Below are 27,930 nucleotides of genomic sequence, written 5' to 3'. Positions count from 1 at the left end.
TCCTCTGCGATTGGCAACCATAATCGGGGTATGCCATTTACCAATAAAAAAATTCCTTGAATGTTTTTTCAATATTATGACAGTAATCTAAAACCATTACTGCATTTGATGAATTTATGAGGAAAAATTCTGAATATTACAGGTGAGAACTGAAAATACAGTTACAGAGACTGAACTCAAATTTTCGTCTAAACTCATAATTTACCAGAAGAAAACAAAGATGCAAGCAAAACAAACATGCAATGTTATTTCGATAACTAGCATTTTCGGTCTTTTGTCTAAATTGGAAAATTCTCTCGCCACCTCTCTCCACACACCTACTACTACTACTAGTTATTGCAGGATATATTTTGAACAAATTTATTTTTAATTAAAAATGAATGAATAAAATGCATAGCACGTCAACAATGTTTTTTTGTTCGATGAGTATGCCAGTTTATTCCTGCCCAAATGAAAAATCAATGCAAAGTGAACTCGTGGTGCTCATTTTCTGCTTTTAAATAAATGTCATTTCACAGTGACTCAACGGCAGCACGCCAGCTTTTGATGTCCAGAGATGTCGAGGCTGAGCTTCGAATGTCGCAGCGGCACTTCCCGATTTCAACAGACCAACGTTGGACGAGGACAAAAGCGCACGTTTGGTCTCGGCGTGTACAAAAGCTGCCATCAAAAGAGTAGATGGGGAAACATTCAAAACGAAAGAAAGAAACAAAACAAAAAAAAGGAAGCAATATGTATTGGTGCACTGAAAAGAAGAAAAATACTCTAGCACAAAAAGTTGTAATATTGCAATATTCTCTTGGTATATTCCAACTTTTGTAATGGGAATATTTTCAACCATAAGAAATTATAATTGGGTCTCATAATGCATAAAATGACTGGGAAATGTTTTTCATTTGTGTATGATTTTTTTGGGGTCAAATTTTTATTCACATAATATTCAGATTTCCTTAAATTAAGATTTTTTCCCTCTCATGTTGATTCTCAACATATTGTGGGGGGAATAATTACTAGATAGCTGAGATTAAAAAAATAAAGAGAATTTATATTAAAAAAGGGGAATTTACAAGAATAAATTAAAAGCCTTGAGAGGATAAAAGTCACGGCGAGAATTTTTTTTATAAGAATAGTGAATTTTGAAATTCAAATCGTAAAAAAATATATTACATGTTTATTCTTATGACGTCACTTTTTAATTACAGTGGTATTTTTTTTCTTTTCAGTCTCCTTTTTCAAATACTGAAGCCAACCGATAAAATGCATTTGCATATGATCGCGCATCTTTGTTTCTTTTCGTCTTTGTTGTTTTTTCTTTCTGCTCACAACGTGTTTAAAAAAACCCTAAAAAGTTGCATAGCTGCGATACAAAATCAAAGTGTGCAAGTTCGTAAAAGTGTGTGGCTAAGAATCGCTGAGTGTATTTACATCAAGAATATATGCACCAAATTGTGTGTCAAGCGATGACAGAAAGACCATACTTGTCTTTAAAAAAAAAAAAGGAAAAAGTGTTAAAGTGAATTCTGCTGAGAGTTTTTCATGTTGTTGATCTCCAACTCCAGCTGCTTGATGTGCACGTCCCTCTGGTGGAGAAGCTCCACCAGCCGCCGGATCTCGTCCTGCTGCTTGTGGAACTTCACGCGAAGCTGTGGACAACATCAACGTCAGCCATTGAGTCACGCTGGCTTGCTCGCCTTTAATAATCAGATATACATGTACGGATGGCAAACATTTATGCTTAAGAAAATCGCATCTTGTTTGTAATACAGATGACTGACTGCTTGCATTTGTTGTTGAAAAACCCCCCCAGCAAAAGAGGCACTTCAAAGAATGATCGCATATGAATTTACAACATTTACAGTAGGAGGGGGGAATCACAAGAACATTATTTTTTTCAAAAGTGTCTATAATGCTTACTATAAATGAAAAAAAATACAGGGGAAGGGGCCCTTGAAAAAAATAATCGCATATTAAACCGCAATTGTAATATTTGAGGGGAAGAAAAAAAAATCACAAAAAGATTATTTTTCTAAAATCCTGCATCCCTAATCCCAACCCCGGAAAAAAGTAGTAACAAAAAAAAAAAAAGATGTGATTTTTTTAAAATGTTAAGCGGTGTTGTCGGTGTCTGGCAAAAGAAACTCATAAAATAACTTGTAATCTGATTCTCAGGTAATCAGTAACATAACCAAGTTACTTTCAAATTCAAGTAATCAGTAAAGTAACTACCGTACTAAATTACTTTGTCAAGGTTACTGCACCAACCTGCATCTGAATTAGTTTTGCAGCAGAGTGCTTAGGTAGTCTTTTCATATTCTTATTATATATATTCATATTCTTACATATTATTTTTGTATTGGTTTGAATGACATTTTATTAATTTACACCCATGTGTAATCCATGCCATAAAAAAAAAAAAAAAAATCAAAAGTAACCTGTCCTCCGTATTATTGCACCATAAAACCGAATCACTCGCCTCCAACATGACAACAATGGAGTTAGCCCAATCTCAGTTGCCTGTCAATCCAACCCGAAAAAGCAGAGTCCTTCACTACCTCATTTTCCGTCTTGGGCGGCGAGCAGAGCAGGAAGTCTTGTCCGTTGCTCACCGCCATCCTGCCGTCGTCTGCCACGCCATTGTTGTCCGTCGTGCTGCCGCCGCCCGGCTGTTCCCTGATGTACGCTCGGCCGCGAGTCCTCCCCAGATCTTTGTCGGTCTCGCCGTTCGACTCGTCCGCGGGCTGGCCAGGCTTCAGTGACATCATCACCGGGCCTGCACAGCAGATGGTAGGAGATGCGGAGGAGAAGAGGAAAAAAAAGCTACTTAGGTCTGTTGTATATACATATTTATAAATAAAATATTTTTAAACGTTACTAGAAAAATAAATTCAATATTATGAGACGAAACTCCAAACGTTACAGACATTGATTAAAAATTTTGTCTTAAAATACCAAATTAGATTTAGAATTTTACAAGAATAATCAAAACAATTTAAAAGAAAACAACGACAAGAAACACTGCGCCATACTACCATTTTCCTTCAGACAAAAAACAAAAACGATAAATTGAAATATTTCAAGAAAATGGAAAAAAAAGTAATCCAATGACGTGAATAGAAGGAATCGCTCAGCGCCGACGACCTCTGTCGATGCCGCTGAGCCACTCGTCCGCAGTCAAAGCGGGCTTGTTGCCTGCCGTCATTGGATAGATGTCCTCCTGGTACGACTCTGACTGTAAATGGCAACAAAATATGATGTCACTTAAAAAAATAACGGGGGGAGAAAAAAAAAACATTGAGGCTGGAGGGGGACGGTGAGGCCTTCTTCTTACCCTGCGTGGGACGATCATGGACAGCGGCTCAATGAGCGTCTTGATGGTCACCAGTTTGTAGAAGCGAAAGACTTCACACAAACTCACGTCCAGGCCTCTCTTTGGCATCACACCTGAGATCACCAAAGGAAAAAAAAAATTCAGTTGTTAATCCTTTCAGGCGCCCTGTAACCTGATCACATGATAAGCCGTCCACTGTCGTAACCGCCGTCCCTCAAAGGGGTTCATCTCTTGACATAATCAGCGGAAGGGGCTCCCGTGTTGCTCAGTACAGTACGGCTCCTTCAACAATTCATGGAGTCGATAATATTAATAATCGTCATTATCCATCAATTACTTTTACAAGGATGAAGTTGGATCATGTAGAGAGAAAAATAAAGGGCAGGGATTTTTTTTTTAAAAGAATAAGGTCATGCAATATTTTTCGAGTACATTAAAAAAAAAAAAACTCAAACAATGAGAAAATGACTATGCTTAAGAGAAACTGTGAAAATGACAAGAATAATCCCCCCAAAATTATTTTATATTTTATGAGAAAGGCATAACAAAATTAAAAAATGAATAATTCACAAGAATAAGATGAATTGTTTACAAGAGAAAAAAATTATATTACCTAGAAAGTCAGAATATTACAACCATAAACACAAAATGTTATGGTGAAAACAAATTACCAGGGAAAAGATAATACAGTAATCCCAACAAATCAATAAAAAAATAAAAATAATCTCAATCTAAAAATAAAAAAAAAAAATCTATGAGAAAATAAATGTAATACTACAGGGAAAAAATATATTGTTAGAAAAGAAAAAAAACATTTATGAGCATAACATCGGATAATGGGAGTGATAATGAGAATAAACAATATTTAACAAGAGGAAAAAAATATATATTGCCACAAAAAATACAGACAGACAAAAAAAGTTTGTCGCACTCCGGCGTGTTCCTTACCCATCCCTTTCTGAGGTAAAGTGGAGCGGTACTCCGTCAGGTAGTGAATGTACGGCTTCTCCGAGCTGATCTCATAGTACCTGATGTTCCCGTCCCCCTGCAGGAGACAGCAACGCGTCTTAGCTAACGCCAAATCTTGGACGACACTGTACCTACCGTAAATCAAGGTACCGCTGTTTGATATTGTCGAGTGTGTTCAGGATGCCGCAGGATTGCTCACCTTCCCGGCCAAGTACAGCATGTGTGTGTCAGGGTCATAGAACGGAAAGAGGAATCCCGATGAACCATCCATGTTTTCCTCTAACAAAGGCATTGACAAGTCATCCTAAAAATACAACAACAACAAAAAAGCTGAATAAATTACAGTGACATGAATAAAATTTGGATCCCCTTTTGCACTGGCCCACCGTTGCTGTCATGGCCACAAATGAGTAATATGGCAAAAGAAAATGCAGGAACGTGGTTAAAAATAAATAAATAAAAAGGCAGTGATAAGCATCAAAGTTGGGTGTAAAAATTGAGTGAATTAAACAAAGTATGGTTGGAAAATAAAACAACTCATGTTTTGAAATGTAGATAAATAAAACACAATGATGCGGTAAGATGAAACAAAGGTGGTAGTGTCCTGAAATAAAATAAAATAAAGGTGGTGAAAAAAAAGTGGAATAAAACAAGAGTAAAGTGCTAAAATAAATTAAAGTAAAATAAAGTACGGTGCCTCCCCCACAATTTTGCTGATGTAGACCGCAAATTTCCCCAGTGTGGAACAAATAAAGGTTATCTTATCTTATCATATTCAAGAAATAAAATGAAGTAAGAGGATAAGAGGTCAAATAAAACATACTGGGTGGAAATAATGTGAAACGAAACAGTCAGCAAATTTAAAAGAGTACAATCAGGGAAAAAACTACGGTGGTGCATTTTTTTTCTATGTACGGTGGTTTAAAACGACAAAACAAAGTAAGGAGATAAAATAAAACAAAATATAATCATATGGTGGTTCAAGTAAAGTCGGATGAAAGTAAACAAATAAATCAGAAGGGCAGACCCGATTTGAAAAATGTCAAATACACTGTGAATATTTATAAATTAAAAAATCCGTCACACAAATTCAGAGGAAGAAAAAAAGAGTGAGAGAGAGAGAGAGAGAGAGAGTCAGTCTTTCAGAGAAACAAAAACCCACTCAATCCCTAATCCTTCACTTTGGACATAATCCTTCTTGCATGCCAAAACGACAACTGACAACCACCACATGGAATCATGCAATAATATAGAATATACACCGTGGCACCTTGAGATACAAGTTTCATTTGTTCCCTAACCACACTTGTAACTCTAAGCACTTGCAACTCAAATCATCTTTCCCATTAGAAATGAATGGAAATGCCATTCAATCGTTAGCCCCCCCCCCAACGAAGAAAGAATATATGCCTCGTCATTGTCCTCTGTTTAATGTTTAGTGTGACAGTAAAAAAATAAATTTTGAAAGCTTCCTTTTTTTTTTTAAATTGGTCCTAATGACAGCGCAAGACTGGACTGCTGGAGGAACTGCAATGCTCGTGATTGAATGTGTCCACTAGATGTCAGTGTTGCGTTCCTGCAGGATTTCACCTGTCTGAGTTGACCTTAAGCGTGACATCACCGATTTGCGTTCTGATTCAGGTTGCCAATTCCCCATTTCCACATAACTCTGGATTGTTATGTGAATAACAATAATAATTAATTATTATTGTTGTCTTTGTTGTTGTGCTGGGCCAGAAGTGAAATCAATCTCTCGGACACAGAGGCAAAATGAGGTCAAAGGAATATAATCTGGAGTTGACACACATGACAGACGTTCTCATCATTACAAATGCGCGTGAACATTTTTCTCCTCAAGTGAAAATCACTCCTCTTAGGCGTACCACGTCACAAGTCAAATACAGGACAACCAAACCATCATGTGGGAAACTGAAGTAAGTAGTACAAAGCCATAATATAAAATCAGATTCAATTCCGCATTTTGAGACTGTAATCGGGGATGATAATCATGATAATGTATGATCATTTTCTTTTAAAACAATGTGAAGGGGATGAATAAATAAAACAAAATAGAGAAGTAAAATTTCTTATGATAAAACAAAGTGAACTCAAGTACAGGGTGACCCAAAAAGATGCATACCCATATTTTATTCGATAAAAAATCCATTTTTTAACGAATGTCTTTTCTGTTGCAGGACGTGAAAGGTGAACCTATGGATGATCGTTTTTAGCTATAGTTGCCCCAAAAATGTCTTGGACAAATCAGCAGAAGATATTCTCCCTGGAGATCTATTTTGCAACAAAATCATACCAGAGTGTACAGATTCAGTTTCGAAAACTTTTCCATTGTCGCAACTTTCCACCAAAATCAACGATTGTTAGTTGGGTTACGAAGTTCAGAGAGCATGGGACTGTAGTGAACTTATGTTCTAAAGCCACAGGGGGAACTTATTCAGGCAGGAAAAAGAGTGCAAGGACAGAAGAAAACATTGCTGCAGTGAGGGACTCGATAGAACGCAGCCCTAGGACACATCTTGGGAAAGCCATAAATTGACTAAAAATTTACAGAAATAGCTGAAACTCTGGTGAATGGTCTTCCATAAACTGAATAATGTGTGGTTGTAATTTGAAATAAATAGCTTTCTAATCAAACTCACAATTGAAATTTTCATGGGTACGCATCTTTTTGGGTCACCCTGTATTTACATTTTGTAGAAAAAAAAAAACAGCACAATCACACCTAGGGACAATTTAGGGCGCTAACCTACCATGCATGTTTTTACAATGTGGGAGGAAACCGGAGTACCCGGAGAAAACCCAAACAGGAAGGCCGGAGCCCGGATTCGAACCCTGCACCTGTGCACTATGAAGCGGACGTGCTAACTAGTCGGTCACCGTGCCGTTAAATTATTAATAATAATTTAATTAATTAAAAAATATATAATCAACTAACATTAGGTAAAATAAAACAAAAACCAAAAAAAAAAAAAAAAGCGCAAAAGCGCACTGGTCCTTACCAGATCCCAGAGTGCAATCTGCCTGTCGTTCCATCTGGACGTGCCTGCGGTGAGCAGCTTGTTGACGTTGTCCAGAATCAGCACCTTGGTGGCCTTGTGCGTCTTGCAGTTGGCTTCCTGGCAACCGGCAAAGGACACGGGTTGCAAATCGTGACAGGGCAGCCTTTTCACGCATGCGGTCAAAAGCTGGTCAAAGTGGAGTCAGTCGAAAACTGCGTGCGTCGGGTAAAGACGCTGAGGTGATGGCCGCCATTAGCATCTTCGTTAAATGCACAAGTTTACGTTGACATTTTGGACACTTTTCTTCGCCCATCAATTGAAAGGACAGAAGAGTTGAAGTCAACAAAGGTAGTACGGTTGCCCAGAAGGTTCAAAAAGACTGGATTCCCATAGATTTCCGAAATTACCTGCAGCAGGGTCCCCGAGCGCGGCTCCAGGAGCCGCACTTTCTTGTCCTTGCACGTTGTGGCCAAGAGGCTGGCGTCCGTGTTGAAGGACATGGACAGCACCACGTCCGTGTGGACGCTGATGGTCCGCACGGGATTCTTGATCACCTGCTCCGGACAGTCCAGGTTCCAGATCATCACCTGGGGGCGGCAGGAGGGGACGCATCAAGTACTGTAAAGTGCCTAAATCTTTATCTTTGGCGTTGCCCCGTTCGTGTTTGTTTTTGGTTTCAGTTTCCAGTGGGAGTGGTGGCCGTTTTCCTCCAACACCGCACCCATCGCGCGTCACCATCGGTGGACTGCGTAAGGACTGCTACGCCGACAATTTACTGTCGGATTATTTGCCTTGCTCACGACTCTCGTACCAAGTGCTTATTCTCTTGACACTCGATTTTTGTCTGCCGTTTTTGTCCACGCCGTGGTTTGGATTTTCTTGTCTTTTTTGTGACAAGCTATTTTTGTTATTTATTTCTTTGCCTTCTGCAAGCGCTTTTTGTTCATGAAGTTTTTTTCCTGGCTCTATTTTCCAGATCCCTAACTTGTACTGTGTCGGTCTTGAGCTTTTTGTAACGTTTTTCCTGTTAAGATTATTGTGTGTCTGTTCACATTTGTGGCATGCGCCCCTGTTCCGGATTATTCCAAAACATAGCAGGCGATTTTATTTTATTTATATATTTATTTTTTTAAAGCTTTAATCACATTTCTGAATTGAATCATCAACTTGGTGGGGTTTGTCCATTTTTTTTAGGTTGTTTTTTTTTTTGTGACAAAAATCCATGCTTTCATTACATCTTGGCTGGCCAACCTCCCTCATTTTTTTTGGGTGAAGCTGTGTGTGATCTTTATCGTAAGAATGCATCGCCTTTAAATAGTTAAGACCTGTTCGGCTGCATTGTGATACACTCCGGTGCCTGCTAATAGTATTTGGACACAGTGGTGAGCTCTTGACCTTGTAGTCATATGCGGTGCTGAAGAGGATGTTGTTGGCGGTGGGGTGCCACTCGATGAGGCCCACCCGGCGGCTGTGGCCCTGTAGCTCCTTCCAGGCCACCGTCATGTTCTTGAAGAGCCCGTGAGGGGGGATTTCCCATACCTTCACCTATAGATACACATTCATTCATTCACATTTCATTCTTTTATAATTCATTGTCAAGACGAAATATTGGCATCTATACACATTCATGGCAGCGAATGAGTTGAAAGTATTGAGTACATACACTGTGCATAAAAAGTCTACACACCCCGGTTCAAAAGCTAGGTTTTTGTCTTATTTAAAAAAAAACAACAAAAAAAACAAGACAAATCAGCAAATAAAGTTCGGCTATTCTAGTTGGCTTTTCCTGCCTTCTTTAAAACTTTCTAGCAAAAGCCTGAAAGTTTGGGTATTTTTCCTGCAGAGTTGTAAACAGGACCACATTTGGAAATCAACCAGCGAAGTGCAAACATCACCTCTGAGGAGGTAAAGCCGGATGAGTTACTCCTGAGGAATGTGTGGGATGACTCCTGGTTCCTCTTTAAGCTTTTTGTGAGGCACCAGAAAATTATCTCACCTCTACTCCCCTCGTATTCAAGGGAATGACGCCTCAGTAGAGTACAGATTCTGTGTGCACGAGCATGCGTGTGTGTCTCTGTGTTTTCAAACCGTGGCATCCTCAGAGCAGGAGGCGATGCAGTAGTCGTCAAAGGGATTCCATTTTACGTCCAACACATTGCCCCTGTGGCCTGACACGCGCGGGTGGTGAGGGTCCACTTTACCTGTCTGAGGAGTTAATATGGTGTTTAAAAAAAAAAAAAGTCATAAAATACATTTAAATATCTGTATGGCTGTCATTTATGACCATGGTATACATTTAAACTTAGCGTATAGAGACTGGTGCATAAATTATTTCAAACACACACAGGTAATGTAAAACAAAAAACAACAAAAAAAAAAAAACAAAGCTACTACATTCAGAGGAGAAAAAAACTGCATTATTTAAACAAATAATTGAAAAGCTCAGCTTCTGACTGTGAATGAAAAAAATGGTGGTAGGAGTAGTTGTGGCTGTAGTAAATGTCTAGTAGTAAAAGAAGTCAAAGTAATAATAGTAGTAGCAGCAGTACAAAAAGTACAATGACACTAAAACGGATTTCCATGAATCGGCCTAGAAAAAAATCCTTTCCATCTTGCTAATGATGCGGATTTTTGAAAATGTACAGTGTCCATTTTCAGGCTTAATCATGACCCCCCTCCCCAAGGAGTGAGCGCAGATGTCCAACCTTTTACGCAGCACGACATCTTTTGTCACCGACACTCACATGATGGACAGAGAGGACCAGGAAGGCCCCGCCCCCCGCGCACTCGGTGATGACGGCGAGGAAGCGAGGGTTGACCGCGCAGAAGTTGTTGTCCTGGACGCTGAGCGTGATGGGCACGCCGTCGTAGCAGCTATCTTTGGGGGCTGCCTTGCCGAACACGTGCCGGAACTTGGAGCTGCGGTACTGAGGACGCCATGACATCTGACAACAAAAAGGAAGACGCTCTATTTATAGGCTCTGCGGCCAAGAAAAATTGACAAAAAAAAACAAAATAAAAAAAACCACTGCAACTTTAACAGCTCCACCAAGGAGGCACAAAAAAAAAGTGACGAGGAAAACCAGGATTATCTTTGAATTAGGCAAAACAAACATAAAATGTAAATGCTTTGATTTAATTGTAAGGACTGCTTACTGAATAGGAACATCGCTTTCCTCACTTTCAAACCCCAGAAAAAAATATATGCAGTATATATTTTCATGATGCCCAGGACAGGCCCGGAAACACAACAGCCGTTCGGAAAAATTAACATATTTTCCCGAAATTCACGAAGGCCACCCCGCCACAGAGAATTAGTAATTGTATAAACAGTAGCGTACAGTACGGTACACAAACCGTAATAGTAGTGGTAGTTGTAATAAGAAGTAGGAATAGTAATAGAGGTTGTAGTCATTTTTATTACTAAGGTGAGTCATAAAAATGTCGTAGAAGTAGTACAAATGAGCAGTAACAGAAGCTGTATTAGAAGTAACAATAGTACCAGTAGCAATAGTAGTACGTCTCGGTGACGTAAGCGTAACCATACGGATCCGTTGTTTTGATGGCACTACAACGATGCGCTACGTGTGTGGGGTCCCACAGGGTAGTGTTTTTGGTTCCTCTTCCTTTCTCTATGTTTATTTGTATTTTTAAATGGTCTGTATGTTAACGCTTATTCACAAGCCATAACCTATCCAATGACTGTTTTTCCATTTCGGTGATATATTCTCCAGTCCAGTATGCGAATTAATTTGTCAATCTTTGTTTTTCTTCTGATTCCATCGCCCGGGCAAAGTTGATGCAGTCAAACGTCAATGATGACAAGCCATTACCAAGATCAGAGGTACCAGTATATGCTGTATTTTTTTTTTGGAGCGGCCTCCCTTGCCGGATAATCGATGCATATGTCATTATGGCGCAAGATAAGCGAGTCTGGTCCACTGGGACCAAGGCAAGCCAGCCAGAATGTCTGCTTGGCTACTGCGCTGCCAGCCTGCCTGTCTGCTGCATGCTCATTACTTATAAATAAAGGGCGGGAGGAGTTTGACAGACAAGACGTTGAGACTGGGCAGCTACTGACATGGAAGCTCAAGTCTTGACAGCGAGAAAGCTGTCAAAACATACGATTGCCTCCAAGTCACCTTAAATGGCTTCCTGTGCGGTCAATCGACAGTGCAGTAACCAAAAGTCATTGCCGGATTTATTGGTTTACTGGCCGCATCAGTCATTTCAATTGAGTGAAGTAAGATAAAGTTTATCCTCCTTGAACCAGGTTGTTGACTACATGCTTCCACTTTTTTGGTAAATATCACTTTATCATTGTTATAGGACTAGCATAGCACTAGCATGAGGCTGTTTGTACTGAGAGTGTGGTGGTGATACCCGGAGACAGGCTAGTACACCAATAGAGTAAAACGATCCAAGATCTCATCCTTTGTCTTCCAGTAAAATGTTGAGTGGACAAAAGATACCAGGAGAAAGGCGACAACTCAACAACAGGACCACCATTTACTCATCCTGCTGTGCAGTGTCAAGAGCAAAGAGGAGATACCAGGAGAACAGGCGGGGTACACTTGGAGGGGGCCGGTGGAGGTCAAAAACCTGTAAGACCACAACTTGCTCGTTTTTGCCTCAGCGGAGCGTCAAGCGCATGGAAGAGACACCAGATGGTGGTCGCAGGAGTGCGGTACCCAGCGTAGTGTACCAGGAGATAGGACAGTACACCAGGGGGTGGTAACAACAAGCAGCAAAATCAGAATTGTCTTGAGTTTGACATACCATAAGCCAGGAGAGTATGCCAGGAGGACAAAAAATGAACAGCAGGACTACTAGCCTATCTCTCAGTGTCACGAGTTTTACTGTTTGGTGCCTACTACCATCTTTGTTACTGATTATTGCTTTTTTGTTGTATATATGTTAGTTGCTCCATGTACAGCACTTTGTATGCGGCAATGGCTGTTTAAAAGTGCTCTATGAATACAGTTGAGTTGAGTATGAAATAGATACCAGGAAATAAACCAGTAGACTAATAGAGGGCGCAAGGAGTTGCTACAAAGCTAAGATGACTAACCGAATGGTGCAGCAGCGCTACTGTAGATCAAGTTAAAAGGTGATACTTTCAGCTCGAATTAAGAAAGCCACAAAAAGAATAAGAATGGTGACGCGCCACATCTCAGTTTACGCTCTCCGCTATCCTCTTTTGCCCTCGGGCTGCCACTGACATGCTGGAATGTCTCCCCTCAACGCTGTGGAGATTCGTTAGGCCTCGCAGGTAAAAGCGATCCTGGCCGTTACGACCTACTGAGTCAAATGAAGTGATAGTTCGATTGAGATCCATGCCTGAACGTGAGTATCAACATACTGGACTTTGTTCCACGCATTCCTTGGCGGAGGTAACTAAGTGGTCTCTTGTAAAGAGACGTCACATGCCTCACAATAAAGACCAAGACCATTATTTGACGATGGCCAAAGGTCAATCGGCACTGGCGGCTCCACTCCTTTTTCGACTGCATCACCAAAGCGTGCCCTGACAGAGGTTTGTTTACACTTGGCTATGTGCGATAATCCCTGGCAGCATTTGGGTCGATCCACGAGCAGCCAGGTCTTTATGCGGAGACGCTGCCAAGGTAGAACGCCAAGGCGCTTCTTGGCACGTCCTGACGTCCAACTGGCATCGCATTAATCGGCCATTCCAACACTTGCGAGGGCCGCGCTGTGTTGATTGACATAAAATAAAGAAAAGAGAGTGTTGGGAATGGGTTTTTAGGACCATATAAGCATTGGATCGTACAAAGAGACAGATGCTGACGATATTAATGACGATACTGTCGCAACCCCTTTTCACATGGTTTCCATTCAAGCGGAAGTACACGACAGAGAGCAATACTTTAAGACGGTGTCTTAAAAAGCAGATTGTAACGAGACAATAGACGCTGGCATCTTGCAGTCTCCGCGGTGGGCGGGCAGCCTGTCTGAAAACCGGATGACGAAAAAGACCATGGTGGCTATTTTTACACGCGGCTCCTCGCTGATCCAAAAAAAAAAAAAAGACCAAAAATAAGCCTTGATGTATTCATTTATGCCGGTACGTTTTGACCACGTCTGGCTCAGAAAGCGAAGCAGAAAAGGAGTGTACGGCACATCTGCGTCTCTGTAACTATAGTTTAATGCTGCAGTATAGAGCATGCCATACCGCATTTAAAGCAAGTCATGACCTAGTACACAGGCGGGCCACTCCTCTCTTGGCCAAGCATTCGCGGGGAGTTCAAAGTTTACATGTGATGTCAACACAGCGCTGAAGCGGGCGGCGCGGCGCTACAAGTAGCACGCTTACAATCCGCTAACCCACATCAATAACTTCAAATCCAATTGTCGGCCAGCACTCCCAATCCAAACAACGGTGACCTTGTGCCAGTCTTTAATCCAAAAAGCCAACATTGACCTTTCTCCTTTCACCTTGTGTCCATGTAGAACCCCTCCCACAAGTCGAGGAATGTACAGGTGCCAAACGTTATCGTGCCAGAAAAGTTCCTTGTTACAAAAATGCATTCGCACAAATAAACTGCTAAAAAGTCAGTGCATCTTTTTTTTTTTTTTTGCCAGAAAGGTGTTCAGGGAGGTTATCATAAAAACACGAATGCAGCCGAATAAATGTTGCAAACGCCGGTCTCCAGGACTCACCCGACCTACTATTTATTACATTGTAGGTGAAGGAGAAAACATTTCACAGAGAATATTTATTAAAATGATATTTAGGAATGAATTTGATGTATAAGTGACACAATGCGGTACATTTCTGGTATGTCTATCGCACAATTTTGTGTCATTTTCTGTGTGTCAGGCCAGACGCATAATTGAATGTGAAGTTGTAATTTCTATTATGTTGAACCACAACCTCGCCTATTCAGGGTTATAATAGTTTTACAGTAGTTTTTATTTCATTTTGATTTTTTTTTTAAATTCACTGAGTTTGAATTATTTTTCAGAGCAAGTTTGTTTTCATGTTGATTTTTGTTTTTTTCCAAAATGTTTTGTTTTATTTAGCTTTCATTAGATTTAGTATTAGTTTTAGTTATTTTAATATATGGTCTATTTGTCAAGTTTAAGATTAAAAAAATAAAAATCTGTGTGGAACAACAAATAAAAAGTTTCCAATTTGCATTTTCATAAAGTTTTGACTGTTTTGCACTTTTTAGAAGGCATTTGGTCATAAATGAATAACTGTTGGCGTCCACCATTCTCCATGATCAGATAAGTCCTTTTTTTTTTTTTTTAACAAGCGGACGGATAAGGGAACACATTGAGAGATGTAATGATTAACATGTACAGGAGCGAGCGCGGAGGGCTACGTGATTGGCAGACATCATGTTTTCTGATAGCGGCAGTCTGGAATGGATTACGCAACTGGCGAAACGGTAACACAACATTTGTGTCGGTGTATAAAAAATATGTCCATGAAAATGGAGTCTAAACAACAAAAGAACAAGAGTTTTCCCCATTCAAATAATGTGTGATTGTCAAAGAGCTGGAAGGAAATGCTGTGAAATTGACTGAATGGTAGAAATGTTAAATGTGAGACTTAAAATGGTTTGAATCGGTCAAGATATCAATTTGTGAAGAAAATGATGAAACCCAATTTGGACATAGGGCGTCCACGCACGACAGTGAACATTTGTAAAATAACTTTTACTTTGGAATTTTATTGTGAACATTTTTAATTTTGAGACCTGGAATAGTTCCTGCATTTTTTAAAATGAATTTAATAGTTGTTGATTAATTAGAGGAAGTGTGAAAGCCGGATGTAAATGTGTAATTCCATTGTGAAAATTTGGCAATTTTACTGTTAAAAGTGTAGAATTTAGGGAGCGTGGGAATTTGCGGAATGTGGAAAATACTGTCAAAGACGTTTCGAATAAGCTGATCAGTTTGACTCCATAAAGTACTTGTCTCATTCAATTGAATTTATGTATTTATTTATTTTATTTTATTATGGGTGGTGGGGGTGGAAAGCACTAAATCACGATGCACAAACTGTTCATTTCTTTACGTTCCATTGAATTCTGCTCTGACTCTACGTTTTCCTTCAGTCCAAAAAGCCGACATGTCAACCACTTGTCCGCCATACTGCCCCAATTATAAAGTCAATCTAACATCTCCAAATCCAAGGCGTCAAACCACATTGAATTTGCATTATTTGGAATGTGGGAGGGAACATGCAAAATCCAGCTGAGATTCCAAACCAGAACCTCTGACCTGCGAGGCAGACGTGCTGACCACGAGTCCACAGTGCTGCCCCAATTAAAAGCTCTGATTGCCATCAAACGGAGAGGGTCAAGACCACGGATGATGTCATTGTCACCTTTATGGACAGAGTCGGCGTCAACTTCAGGAGGAGGCAATGACAAAGTGTGCCTCCGGCGATCCATTTTGAGGACTGCACAACCCAAGTTGGCAGCACACAATTACGTTTCATCTTGTCCAAGCTCATCTGGAGTTGTGCTCCAGGGGAAAAAGTTCAGCTGTGGACTGAGCAGCCAGTAGAGTAAAAAGATCAATAAGCCAACGCCAAATTCCACACAGTGACCCGTCACACCAGGACATGAAAGCACTCGCTCGGGGAGGAGAATGAGACTCACCCTGACCGCAGGAGGGGGAACCGTGGGGCAGGGATGGGTGGGGCGGGGGTCAGCGGGAAGGGGTCCTTGAAGGACGATCTGTTATGTCTCCGGGGCAAAGCGGATCGGCACAGGGGAAAAGAAACGTTGACTTTATCTCCGCTACATCCACCACCGCCGCCGCCGCGTCCACACGCACTCTGCGTGAAGGCAAACGCGTGTGTGAACAAGCACAAGGAAGGCGAGTGTGTACACTCCCTTTGAGAGAGAGGGAGGGTGGGGGGGGGGGGGGTGAAAGAGCGAGAGAGAGGTAGGACATGATAGCTCGCTCTCTTTGCATAATAAATTCATAATGTTACCGGGGATGGTATTGTAATAATAATAATGAAATAGTGGTCTTAAAACACACACTTTGATTCGATGGCTTTCGACTCAGCATGCGAGTCGACACTGTTTTCTTGGGTATCCTGTTTTTAGGTTATTCGTTGATTGTTTTAGCTGTCTTTGTTATTTATATGTCAGATTTTTATTGATGGTTGTTTTTCAAGTGCTCTATAAAACTTCAGGAATAAGGTTTTGACCCTCCACGAAAAAAATATGTCGTCATGCGAGCGGAATAAAGTTCTAATATTAGAATGATTAAGTCGAAAGATGGAGAAAAATGTCAATACTGGAAGAAAGATTTTCCAAGCTTTAGGTGAAAAATAATGCAAAGATGAGAATATCATAACATCACAAGGACCGACTTGTCATAAAATCGAAATAAAAGTCGTAGTATAGTGGGAATAAAAATTTCAAGAAGCCCATTTCTCTCCTAATTGTACTGATTCAATTCTGTGTGTCCCAAATGGACACTCGCCTGTCCACAAGCCTGCCAGTCAAAGCCAAAGGTTGCGCAAGAGGCCAAAGAGCTGATTGGTCCAAAAGAGTAAAGAAAAAAAGAGAGAGAGAAGCAAAGTGGCCTTCACACGGGCAAACAAGGGAGGAGCGCGGAGGGCTGATCAATAGCTGATGCACTCAACTCAAGTGCGGAGTTCAAGTCGAAATCTGAATATGGTTTACATTTCGTTTTTTGGAAAATGGACATGCTGCAACCCATCATGCTTTGCAGATGACAAAGTCCAATGGTCACTCCAGAGAAACACTTGCAGAGTGCCTAAAAATAAAAAAAATAAAAGTAATAATGTCAAGTTCTAATTTGGGAATTTAGTTATACTTTTTGAAAACTGTTCCCCTCTGAATGCAGATGGTAGAATCCCAACCATCTTAAGTTATTTTCAACAAAATGAAACCTGAAATGAAGAAATGTGGTGTATGCCTTTTTTTTTTCATTTTGGCAGTTTTAATCATGATGGAAGAGGCCATCTCAATCCCGGACCACTTTCCTACTATGTCCTCCGTGAATGAACCAGGAAGTAGAAAGCTAGCTAACAAACAAAACAAACATACAAAAAAATTCAGTTTTCGTTTGAGGAATTTAGTTTGTCTTTCCACCTAAGTCACAATGGCATCGTTTCCCCCTGCTCAATAATTTAAAAAAATGCTACAAACCTGTTGTCTTACATAATTTGCATAAACCAACGTGTAGCCTGCAAGCGAATAAAAAGACAAATTATTTCAGGATTTTTTTTCCCCCCACTTTCAGTTGATAAATGTGCTGTGTGAGTCACAATACAATGGTTCCTCCCACGCATTATATATATATATATATATATATATATATATATTTTAAATGGTACTCTTCTCTTGCGTCTTTCAGTTTTTTAATCCATAACGGGTTTAAAAAACGGTGAGTCCATCTCCAACAGTGATTCATCCTTCCTGCTTTCGCCTTTGTTCTGCTGAAATCGGGAATGCTCGACCCTACGCTATCTTGCGCCACACCAGCTAGCTATGAGCTGGAGCTGGCTAGCTAGGGTGTCTAAATACGGTGCAGAGCTGCTCCCCGAGAGATGAATAGAATAGATTAATACATTGTAAAGTAAATATTTATATCAACATTATTAGATTTTTTTTTGTACCAGAGTGCTGAGTTTTAATGTACACTTTTGAGATCTGCATATGTTGTAAAAATTACATTATACAGTATCTTTTTTTTGGGGTGGTCATTTTTCATCAATTTAGCAAAGGACAATTGTATACAACCCGTTCAGAAATACTTCCATTCTAATTTTTTTACACAATAATCAATTTTATATCATGATATATAGACCTAGCATTACTATGAAGGGATTCAATTTATACAGTGATTTGAATTTTAGCCCATAGGCTATCGCCTATTGCAGACTGCAACAAAAGCAACGCAAGCAGGTGTTTGGCAGTCAAAATATAGTCAGACAGCTAATAACAAGCGACAACGCCAGGCCGTCGGAAGGTCAACGTCAAAAGACTAGCACTTGTCTTCTCACAGAACAGTTAGGGAACTAGCACTTATGTTTTTCACAGAAGCTAGATGGCTATTAGCTTAACTAGCGCTTGTGTTGTATCCAGCTATTAATCCTGTGGATGTTTTGATCACAGAGCTTCTCTTTGGATTTGCTAGCTCTTGCCCTGTCCTTACAGTCTATAAGACTCCACTCACGCCAACACAAGCACTTAGCACTTAGCTAAATGAAAGGAAATGCAGTTTGCTGGTAACGATCATGTCACAGCGCCGTGAAGATTATTATAATTCATATTTCTGTTTATACTAAAATGAAATTAGATTTTCTTTTCTGTGTTAGGTACTTCGTAATAATGTAAAATGACAGAACTGTATTATTTTTAATGCTGAAGCAGAGAGGAGGGTAAAAAAGGTAAAAGTTAAATAGTGGAAGGCCCTATTTATTTTTGTTCATTGTCATGAGAGGTTTCGGCAGATGTTGCTTTCTGAAATAGGAGCTTCGCTTCTAATGCGACCTAAATGCCAAAAAGAACAAACACAACATTCGGGAAGTGACGTTTGTCCGTCCGTATGTTAGCGGGCAAGTTTCAAGGTCATGGAGGCTGACGAAAGACAACATAACCGTACTATTTTTTTTTAATCATGGGATGGGGCGAACAGACCACTCTTGACTCCCTTGAAAAAAAGGAAAGAAGTGAAGTGTTTTGGCTTGTCCATCTGTATGTAAGTGGGGTAGGTAATTCCCGGTTTGGAGGACGCCATTTTGGATCCTGGAGGAGGGGGGGGGACTGAACTACACGTGTCCAACAAATTAAGTTGAACAGTTTGCCGAGACGTGACACTACTGTACGAGCACAGTCGTCCACTTGGTCGGAAAGGAATTGCAGACTAAAATAAAAGGCTCCATTTCATCATTTTGATGACTAAAGTACAGCGTGTCAGCATTATCTCACCACTCCCCCCCTTAGCTCGATGCCACTAACATATACTTGGCATGCCCGTGCAGCACGGCCCATTCCATTGGCACCATGAATACCTTAACACATATGCGGCTAACCCGTTAGCAGCTAGCTACCAGCTCACTGGATCCACATCACAGGAAACCAGCAGAATTGATTTCGTCCATGAATGAAGTCAGACATTTTTTTTTGGATGACTATATGCCAGAAGAATGGAACATCAGGATGTTGTTAGCTTTTGCTTTTTTGTGAGACGCCTATTTCAAAAGAAAGGGGACGGGGGTAGACAATAAACAGGAAATTATGCAGTGTTACTTTAAATTAGTCCATCTTCAGGGGGCAAATTTCATCTGATCGCAATTGCTAAATAATTTGTGAACAGAAATGATTAACAAATACATTATTTGGGCAAATTTAAATTGTTTAAATGACAGAACTATACTGCCCAACAATATATGAAAATACTATTCATACTCATGTCATATTTCAGTACCTGAGAAAAGCATCTTGAAAACCAAAAATAATTGCACATTGAATTACAATTCAAATATTGAAAGGAAAAAATAAGTCCAAAATCACTCAGCCTTACTCGATACAATCCACACATCCATTTTCTAGCCTACCCCAGCTGACTTTTGGTGAACCCTGTACTGCTCACCAGCCATTGGCCACCGTACACGCTCACAATTTAGACTCTCCAAAAACTTCACACCCGAGCAGAGATCCAAAGCCTAAACCCCAAAACTGTGAGACAGACGTGATCGCCACTTCCTCACTGTGCTGCCACACGACAAGCATCCTATAGTTAGCCTGCTATAGGCGAACCATAGCGACCGTCGTCAAGGTGAGTTTCACTTTCTGCGGCTCAAGGGGGTGGGGGGGGGGCTGTGCGGTGGGGTGGGGCCGGTATTATCTTGGCTGGTCTTGACACTGTGTTGAGCCTCACTGGGAAACAACACACAAGACGCTAATCAGATCTCCTCCATCAGCTAAACGCATTAATGTCTTGCGATACTCCACACACAGGAAACGCAGACTTGCAGCTGTGCTAATAGCACTTGGAAAGCTACTCTATGTACTTTATACAACAGGGATGCCCAAATCCGGTCCTTGAGGGACTCCGATGGTGTCTGTTTTTTTCAGCAAGCTTTGCAGAGGACTGAAACGATCTTGATCATTTGAATCAGGTGTTGGAGGAAGGAGACATGTAAAACAGGGCGGGCAGTGCCGTCCATACTTCACTTTAATCAATTTTCTGCCTTCCTTCCTTCGTTGTGACTTGCCCAACTTCCTTTCACGCCACTTTCCTGCCTTCCTTCCCTTATCCTTACGTACATCCTTCCTTCTTTGCTTCAACCTACTTTTTCTGCCTCATTCCCTCCAACATTCCTACCCTCACAACTGCTTTTTATTCATGCATCCTAACATCTTTCCTTTGCTGAAACCTACTTTTCCGCCTTTTCCTCCTTTGTTCCCACTTCCTTTGGGCATTTGGGCCATTTCTCCGGAATCAAGATGGTGGACAAAAACAAACGAGAGCCAATCTTTGTTTTTCCTCCTCATGAATAATGAATCACACTCCGATGACCCATCTGCTGTGAAACAGCAGGTAAAGTTTAAATAAATAATAATAACAATTAGGACAGGAGAGTTAAATGCTCGTCATATGTAGGCATAATAATGAAGACTTATTAACTCTTATTTTTCATACAGGTAACAAGGGCTTTTGGAGGACTTTATTCAAACGGGAATGGTCCTTGACAAGAAAGAGGCTCGCCATCTTAATCGATATAATCAAATAATCATTTTGAAGAAGCTGGCTGACCTTTCATTTGCTTGGACTTTGTGTTAGGATTAAAAAATAAAAATAGTGGGGGCCTGACTCTGAATCTGATTAATTGAAGAATTTTTTTTAACACTCTTCAGTTGACACATTTTAGCTGCTGCATTGTGTTCAATTTTTTTAATTAATTCCGCATCTGTGGTATATTATTTGAGCAAATTTGACTGCTTAATGTTTATTCCATATTTTATTTATTTGCATCCTATTTCACTATTAATTATTCATTGATTTTATTTTTGTATTTTTCCATTAGATATTATCTGATAACCTTTAGGTGACCAAATAGAAAACAAAAAATGGTTTTACCCCCCAGAATGTTACTGTACTAAAGTTATTTTTCTTAACAAAGAAAATACTGATTAAATTTTTAGAAATACTGTAATAATTAGTTTGGGGAAACAACTCCCTCTCTAATAAAAATCATGTAAAAATGTAGATTTTTGTTGGTTTTTGTTGTTTTTGCCTCCATTCATGCAAATACTTGGGTGGGAAAAAGTGGCGGCAAACAGACACACAATAAACTTTGTCCACCATTTTGATGCTCAACGTCTGAGGATCTGATCTGACTATGGTTCTCTTTTCAACCACCCCCGCCAAAAAAAAAAAAAAAAAAAAAAACACGTGTGTCATGGAACTAATACACACACACACACACGCATATGCACATTTATTTATTTATTTTTGGTGCTAATCCTCTGGCTGTGTGGACCGTGTGGGAGTAGCATCAAATAATCCGCAAAGGCACTGTCGCAGCTGTCATGTCGCGAACGACTTCACATCAAGTGGAGCGGTGACGATTAATACGAAATGAGGCAGACTGTTGCTCAAATAAGGTTGTACCTTGATCAAGATGGAGGGTGGGAATTTTTTTCCCATCAAAAACGGGATCCAAAATAAAACTTGGGACTGTTGTCTTAGTAGATACAATGTTAAAGAGTTCATTTTTTTTCCTTTCTGGAAGATATTCCCACATAGCGACCAAGCTCGCACTTCAATGTAGTCATTTTTTCAAATCAAATTTCCCAGATCAAATTGATTGAAATGACTCTTTGTTCCAAAACATTTTGTCACATGTTTTCAGTGTTGAAAATTCTCTGGGGGGTTTTTTTTCTTCAAGATGGCGCCCGAGTAGGCAGCCTTCGGCAAGTGCTCTTCAAGAGCCTTGCTTTTTTGTTCTTTTTTGGTGTTTTTGTCTTTTGTTTTGTCACATGTTGTTTGTTGTTTCATCGTGTGGACCTGATATGGAATGTTTTCAGCGTTTTTTGGCCACGACATTCGTCAAAAGAGAAGTATCTGTGCTTGGTGGTTGCGCCTTCTCGGCAGCACGCCTGTACCAGCACAGATTTTGATTGGGAGGAATGTCGGCGCCATTGAGCTGGACAGACCTGGGGCGCTTGTGTTTTTTGCGCCTGTAATGGGCAGCATTTTTCACAACCCCGTTTTGTTCAGTGGATATGTCGGCGCTGTGGGACAGTCGGCATTGGTGCGGCTGGATGGATGGCTGCTGAAGTTGAGGATGAGGAGACAGGAGCGTTGGTGCAGAGCGCCGATGCGTATTTGGAACCGAGAGTCGCCGCTTGGAATTGAAATGGATTTCCATGGGACAGGAGAAGTGAACCAATCTCTTTTTTCGTCAATGGATGCTACAGCTTCTTGTTGACTTTGAAACTTAGCTTGTAGCCGACGTGTGCACATTTTGAGCATGACGTCTCTGATCCACTGTTAAAGGACACTTTGATTCTGTCCTCTTTCATCTCAAACTGCTTCAAACAACAAAGCGTGTGACGGAAAAGTGGTTAGGACTGCACGACTGTCCGAGTTTTATGTTATGTGTTGTGTTTATTATTTTACTTTATGTTAACTGTTTTGTTAAGCGCTTTGTTACAGCTACCGCTGTTGTGAAAGCGCTATATAAATCAGCATGTATTGTATTGTATTGTATGTTGGAAAAAAATACAATAAAACGTGATGCAATAGAAATGTTTAATTGGTGCATTAGTATTTGTTTTATGTGCGCCGTTAAGGGGCATGGCATTAGTAGCCGGAGTCAGGTTTGGCCGATGTAAGCATATGGGCGTGAGTTGTGGCCTACGGCAGCTGCTTAAGCATTGTTTTTGTGTGTTTGGTTATTTGTCCTGTTCAATAAAAGTACATCGGTGACAGTGCCCTTCCTTTCAGACTTGCTCGTTCAGCTTCGTGACATAATTGAAAAGAATGTAAGAATGCATTACAATTGTATCTGTCTAAATGTGTTGCTCCGCCACCTTTGTTTAAATATGCATAGCTTCTAAAACTGCAACTCTCAATGCTAACCGTTAGCATGTCAATGTTTTGTTTTTTTTAACTGATTGTTCCAATTAATTGAAGTGGACATTTCATGTTGTTTTAAGGGCCTGACCAATACGTTTTTTTTCCTTTAACTTACTACAAAGAGAAAAATCACCTGAGAAAGGTATTTTGTTGTTTCCCCCCCAAAAAAATTACACTTCAAGATGGAACTTTTGAGGTTTTTGGCTGGGGGTAACGTTGGGTTTTTGTTACATAGCTACAGACGTGAGTCATCGCTTGGACAAAGTGTGAGAATGTCAGGCATGTGTTAACAGCCTGCCGCATAACACGCCTCACGTATCAACTTTTACGAGCCCACATTAAGCCAGACGCTATAATTTGGCGGCTCATTTCTCATCTTGAAATTATTGATTCATTATGTCCTGTCCAGTTGGGAGAGGTTCAACATTTGTTGATCTCAGGACTCGGTAATGCCCACCCTCCCACACGCACTGCAACACAGCTTGCTGTCAGCGCAGGGTGGCATCACACCTTTGACTCTTTTACTGCAACAGAACATGTCTGCACCAGTCTTTCAAAAAATATGTCCTGACTCAGGGATAATCGAACAGAGTGTGACGAACATGTTCAAACTGATGCCTAGAGTTTACAGTAAGGTTAGTCTTTCGCGCAGAGATCCGGAAAAATTGGCGCGTTGGAGCCGTAATGGAAGAGTTAGCGTTTAGCGGTCTTGGGTCTTCAAGGGCAGCGTGAAAGCGAATTATATTTAGTCACTTTCGCAAGGAGAGATGGCAAAATAGTCGCATCAAAGCCATAGTATTACATATCTGACTTTCTGTGACTTTTACACAGAATCCAGTGAAGGCCATAACGCAGTCAGATAAGAAGATAACTTTTGGGTTTCCAATTTTCTAAAATACACAAAGTGAGCCGAAATAGAAGTCTGAAAATCATTTCCATGTTCTTAAAAAATATATTTATTTTTTTGAAACATAGCCTCTCATAAGACAACAAATGTTCACTCAGGTTGTCGCCAGGCAGAAGTTCCACCAACAATACATTCACCCAACGACAACAGAAGCACCCCGTTATGAATTAATGCAGAATTAGTCCCAGGTCGACACACTCAACTTTTGCCCGAAAATAAAACACCAGTCAGAATGGCTTCAAAAAAGGGAGACTCCTAAAGGGAGTGTTATTGGAAGCGCTTGAGCAGAACAATGTGTGTTCTTCCTTGTCTGTTTTGTAACTCGGCTCTGCATCCCGTAAGGCACCGGCCGGTACGGTATCTTTGGTGTTTTCCTAATTATAAGACTGACGAATGAGAACAAAAGTTGTAGAAACAAAATTTGGAGGAAATCAATCTTTTAAATAATAATGTGACATCCTTTGTTAAAGCCAATGCACAATAAATAGATATAGTATAGGATAATAGGTCCTTTTTTTTTGTAAAAGTGTGTTTCACTTATTTATACATTGCACTGTATATATTTTTAACCACACACTGTTAAAAATAAATTACCTGTGGGGCTGGAATGGATTAATTGTGTATCCATTCAATTCAATAGGAAACATTACCTTGAGATGAACATTTTAAGTTACAAACTGGCTCGTGGAACCAATTAAGTTATTAACTTTAGGTTCCACAAAACATTCTCGAAAAATACATTTTTTTCCGATACAAAACTACATCTCTCTGACACAAAATTTTTGGTGCATTGTACTCATGTTGAAGTGATCATTTCAAGCAGACTTGTCAATTTGTAACAAAAGACCGAGAATCTACTGCCGTGGCCTTCTGCAGAGAACAATGACTGACTCTCAAGTCAAGGTACCTCTGTACTCCACATCCAAGAGACTGGTTTTGCCTTGGAGGGTGATGCTGTTTGGTTTGCGAATGGGCCAAAACGTAGCACACGTGTCCATACTCGACCCGGCTCCTCCCACTACTGGATGAAGAATTAGCGTCAGGTCATTACCCGCTCACAGCGCTTGCTCTTTTGTCTTAAAGTGTGTTTATGTGGGCGCGAGACGAGAGCAAACAAAGGGGACCCCCTAAGCATCTGCGCCACTGGTGGTCTCACCGAAAACAACATCACCCTCACAGGGAGGAGAGAATGGATGTCTCATAAACACGCTGTCAGTACAAGCTGAGTGAGCAAAGTGGTTCTTCGAACGTAAACAAACAACTTTTTGTGTGAAATTGGTCAATGAGTATTTTGTAATTAAAACAAATTTGAGACAATTATGAAACTGATGGGTGGGTAAATGTGTCAGACAATACATGTATAATAATTTCCTGTTTAGTCAGTCCCTAGTTTGTGTACAGTCGAGTAGTCGCGGTTTCCAGAGTATGCTCTGAAGCATTTTGAATTACTTTTTATTTTAATCAATATGCAAAGAAAAATTGTCAGAAAACTCACTTTTGCTCATTTGCATATGGTCAGACCCATTTGAGCTATATGATCTCTGCCTAGCAACAAAGCAACAAAATGTTTTTTTTTTTTAAATTGACTACAAGTACAAGTCAACCCCTCCACATTCGCAACAACACTTACAGATTCACAGAAACAGCGTACCAAAGATTTGCTTTTCGGGCTTCCACTTGGTCAGCGTCTCCATTTCGCATTTTGTCAAGTTCCGTAATTTTCATTCGTGACTTATGTCTTGATAATATGATTATCTGGTCATGCAGGGTGATTATTCCCACCTCCAGGTACTGTTTATATTAATTTGCATATTTAAGTAAGGGTGTGGAGAGGGAGGAGCCTGGTCCTCCAACATTTCTGCATTGACTGAGATGAAAAAACAGAATGTTGTTGGCTTCATGCAAACGCAAAGATTCATGCATTATGATTTTTTTTGTATATGTTGTGTTTTCTAGATTTGGATGTATGACATGTTTTAGTATGATATCGACACAATTTTTTGGACATGAGGTCCCTGGTCCCTATCGGCCACAAAGATCACAAGTCCACTGCAGCTTTGTCCATCTTTTTTTTGCTGGCACATATACAGACAGGCAGAACAATTAAATGCTCCTCAACTAGATGACAAAAGGTACCCTTATTATCAGTGGATGACCCCCCCTCAGGTAGATACCTCGGTCCCTCCTTCCCCATCTGCCTCGCCCTTTGCACGCCCCTGCTTCGGTTTCATTCATGTGGGAATGAAATTCTCTGAAAAGGTACAAAATAGTGAAATGTATCTTACCTAGTACAGCACACCACTATTTACACTGTTTTGATCGTAGAATCACACCATGTGATAGGAAACCCCAAGAAGAGCTTTATCAGTAAAGCGCTCTGGTGAAAATTAAACTATTGTCACTGTAGTACACGGATATGAGGCCAACGACTAAACACGCTTCTACGTAAAATGTGGTTTCAGTCCAGTTCTCGTTCAAACAAAAACGGGAGCCTGAGAAACACCAGACACGAATTGTTTCGCCTGATTTGAAGTATTCATGCTGCTTGAAATGACTTGTCTTCATATTTAATTGTTCTATAAGAACAACCGGCTGCGCTTAAAGTTAGCAGGTGCACGTGTCACGGATGTTGTGGGCGAAAAGTGCTTACTAACACCGGCTAAGATGTCGTCTTCCCCGCAGGCACCGGGGCGGCCAAGTACTCACCTTTGTGACAGTCATGCGGCGGTGGTCACGGACAGCGGTTCCCTCCCTCCCGTAGAAGTCCACCGTGGAAAGCGGAATCCCAGTTAGCGGAGAGCCGGTGTCGTCATGTTGGTGCTCGGCTCGGCGGTGCTACACGCTGACGAGGCCGGGAGGTTCGAGCTGCCGAAGGAAGATGAGGAAGAGAGGGCGGGAGGGAGGGAAAGGAGGGAAGCGGGAAGAAAGAGCTGGGCGAGGCCTCTCTTGGAGTCATTATTATTCATGACTCCAATTTACTCTTGGAGTTACCGTATTATTATTCATAACTCAAATTTACTCTTTGAATAAAGGCCACTTTTAGTGGAACAGAAAAATAAAGTTGGTAAAGCTTAAAAAAATAAGAATACACCCAAAAGGAAATGAAATTCAAACGTATGAATAAAGAATTCAAATAAAGCATAGAAAATGTGCATGTAAAACAAATAGGTCAAATAAAAAGATTAAAAAAATATCCCGTTACTTTTTAATCACTCAAGTGCAAAGGGATTTAAAAAAAACATTGTGAACGTTTAAAATTTAAGGTATTTTGGTGCCTTGGGATAAGATTAATTCATTCTATGGCCACGGTAGAAACGTTTTTCTTAACTCATCTTTCCCCATTGAAAAAAATGAAAATACTTTTAAACTGCTAAAGCAAGAAAAAAAACACCCGGCAAATTTCTTTTCTTAGGCGTACTGCACTGGAATCTCACGTCTTCTCAGTACAGCAATGATATTAGTCGTTCTTTGCAGAGGATAAACAACATATGCCCATGAGTATCGTTGAAACGGTGAGAGGAGGGGACGCTAAACTGCACACAAGCTGGTTTCTACTTGGCCGCAGGCTGCAAAATACGATCCGTGGGTGATCGTTTTTT

At 40.5% G+C, this 27,930-nt stretch overlaps 1 protein-coding gene across 4 annotated transcripts; it reads right to left on the bottom strand.

Moving 5' to 3' along the window:
• Window positions 1–100: 100 nt before the first annotated feature.
• Window positions 101–27,205, bottom strand: coro2aa (coronin 2Aa). Of its 4 annotated transcripts, none has more exons than XM_086120487.1 (12): window positions 27,038–27,205; window positions 10,059–10,259; window positions 9,403–9,519; window positions 8,710–8,859; window positions 7,722–7,901; window positions 7,315–7,431; window positions 4,497–4,601; window positions 4,277–4,373; window positions 3,329–3,441; window positions 3,139–3,229; window positions 2,553–2,770; window positions 101–1,643 (listed from the first exon to the last, which is right to left on the bottom strand). In XM_086120487.1, the coding sequence occupies exons 1-12, from the start codon at window positions 27,050–27,052 to the stop codon at window positions 1,509–1,511; spliced, it is 1,539 nt and encodes a 512-aa protein (XP_085976613.1). In that variant the 5' UTR covers window positions 27,053–27,205; the 3' UTR covers window positions 101–1,508. The 4 variants fall into 4 exon arrangements, with proteins under 4 accessions (XP_085976613.1, XP_085976614.1, XP_085976612.1 ...); XM_086120488.1 differs by lacking the exon at window positions 27,038–27,205 and adding an exon at window positions 15,951–16,144; XM_086120486.1 differs by lacking the exon at window positions 27,038–27,205 and adding an exon at window positions 15,674–15,823 and having other exon boundaries at window positions 101–1,592.
• Window positions 27,206–27,930: the final 725 nt, after the last annotated feature.

Source organism: Hippocampus guttulatus, chromosome 9, assembly GCF_054856545.1.
Source record: "Hippocampus guttulatus isolate MCC_2025c chromosome 9, RoL_Hgut_1.0, whole genome shotgun sequence".
Classification (NCBI taxonomy): domain Eukaryota; kingdom Metazoa; phylum Chordata; class Actinopteri; order Syngnathiformes; family Syngnathidae; genus Hippocampus; species Hippocampus guttulatus.
This window is presented reverse-complemented; position numbering and strand designations above follow the sequence as displayed.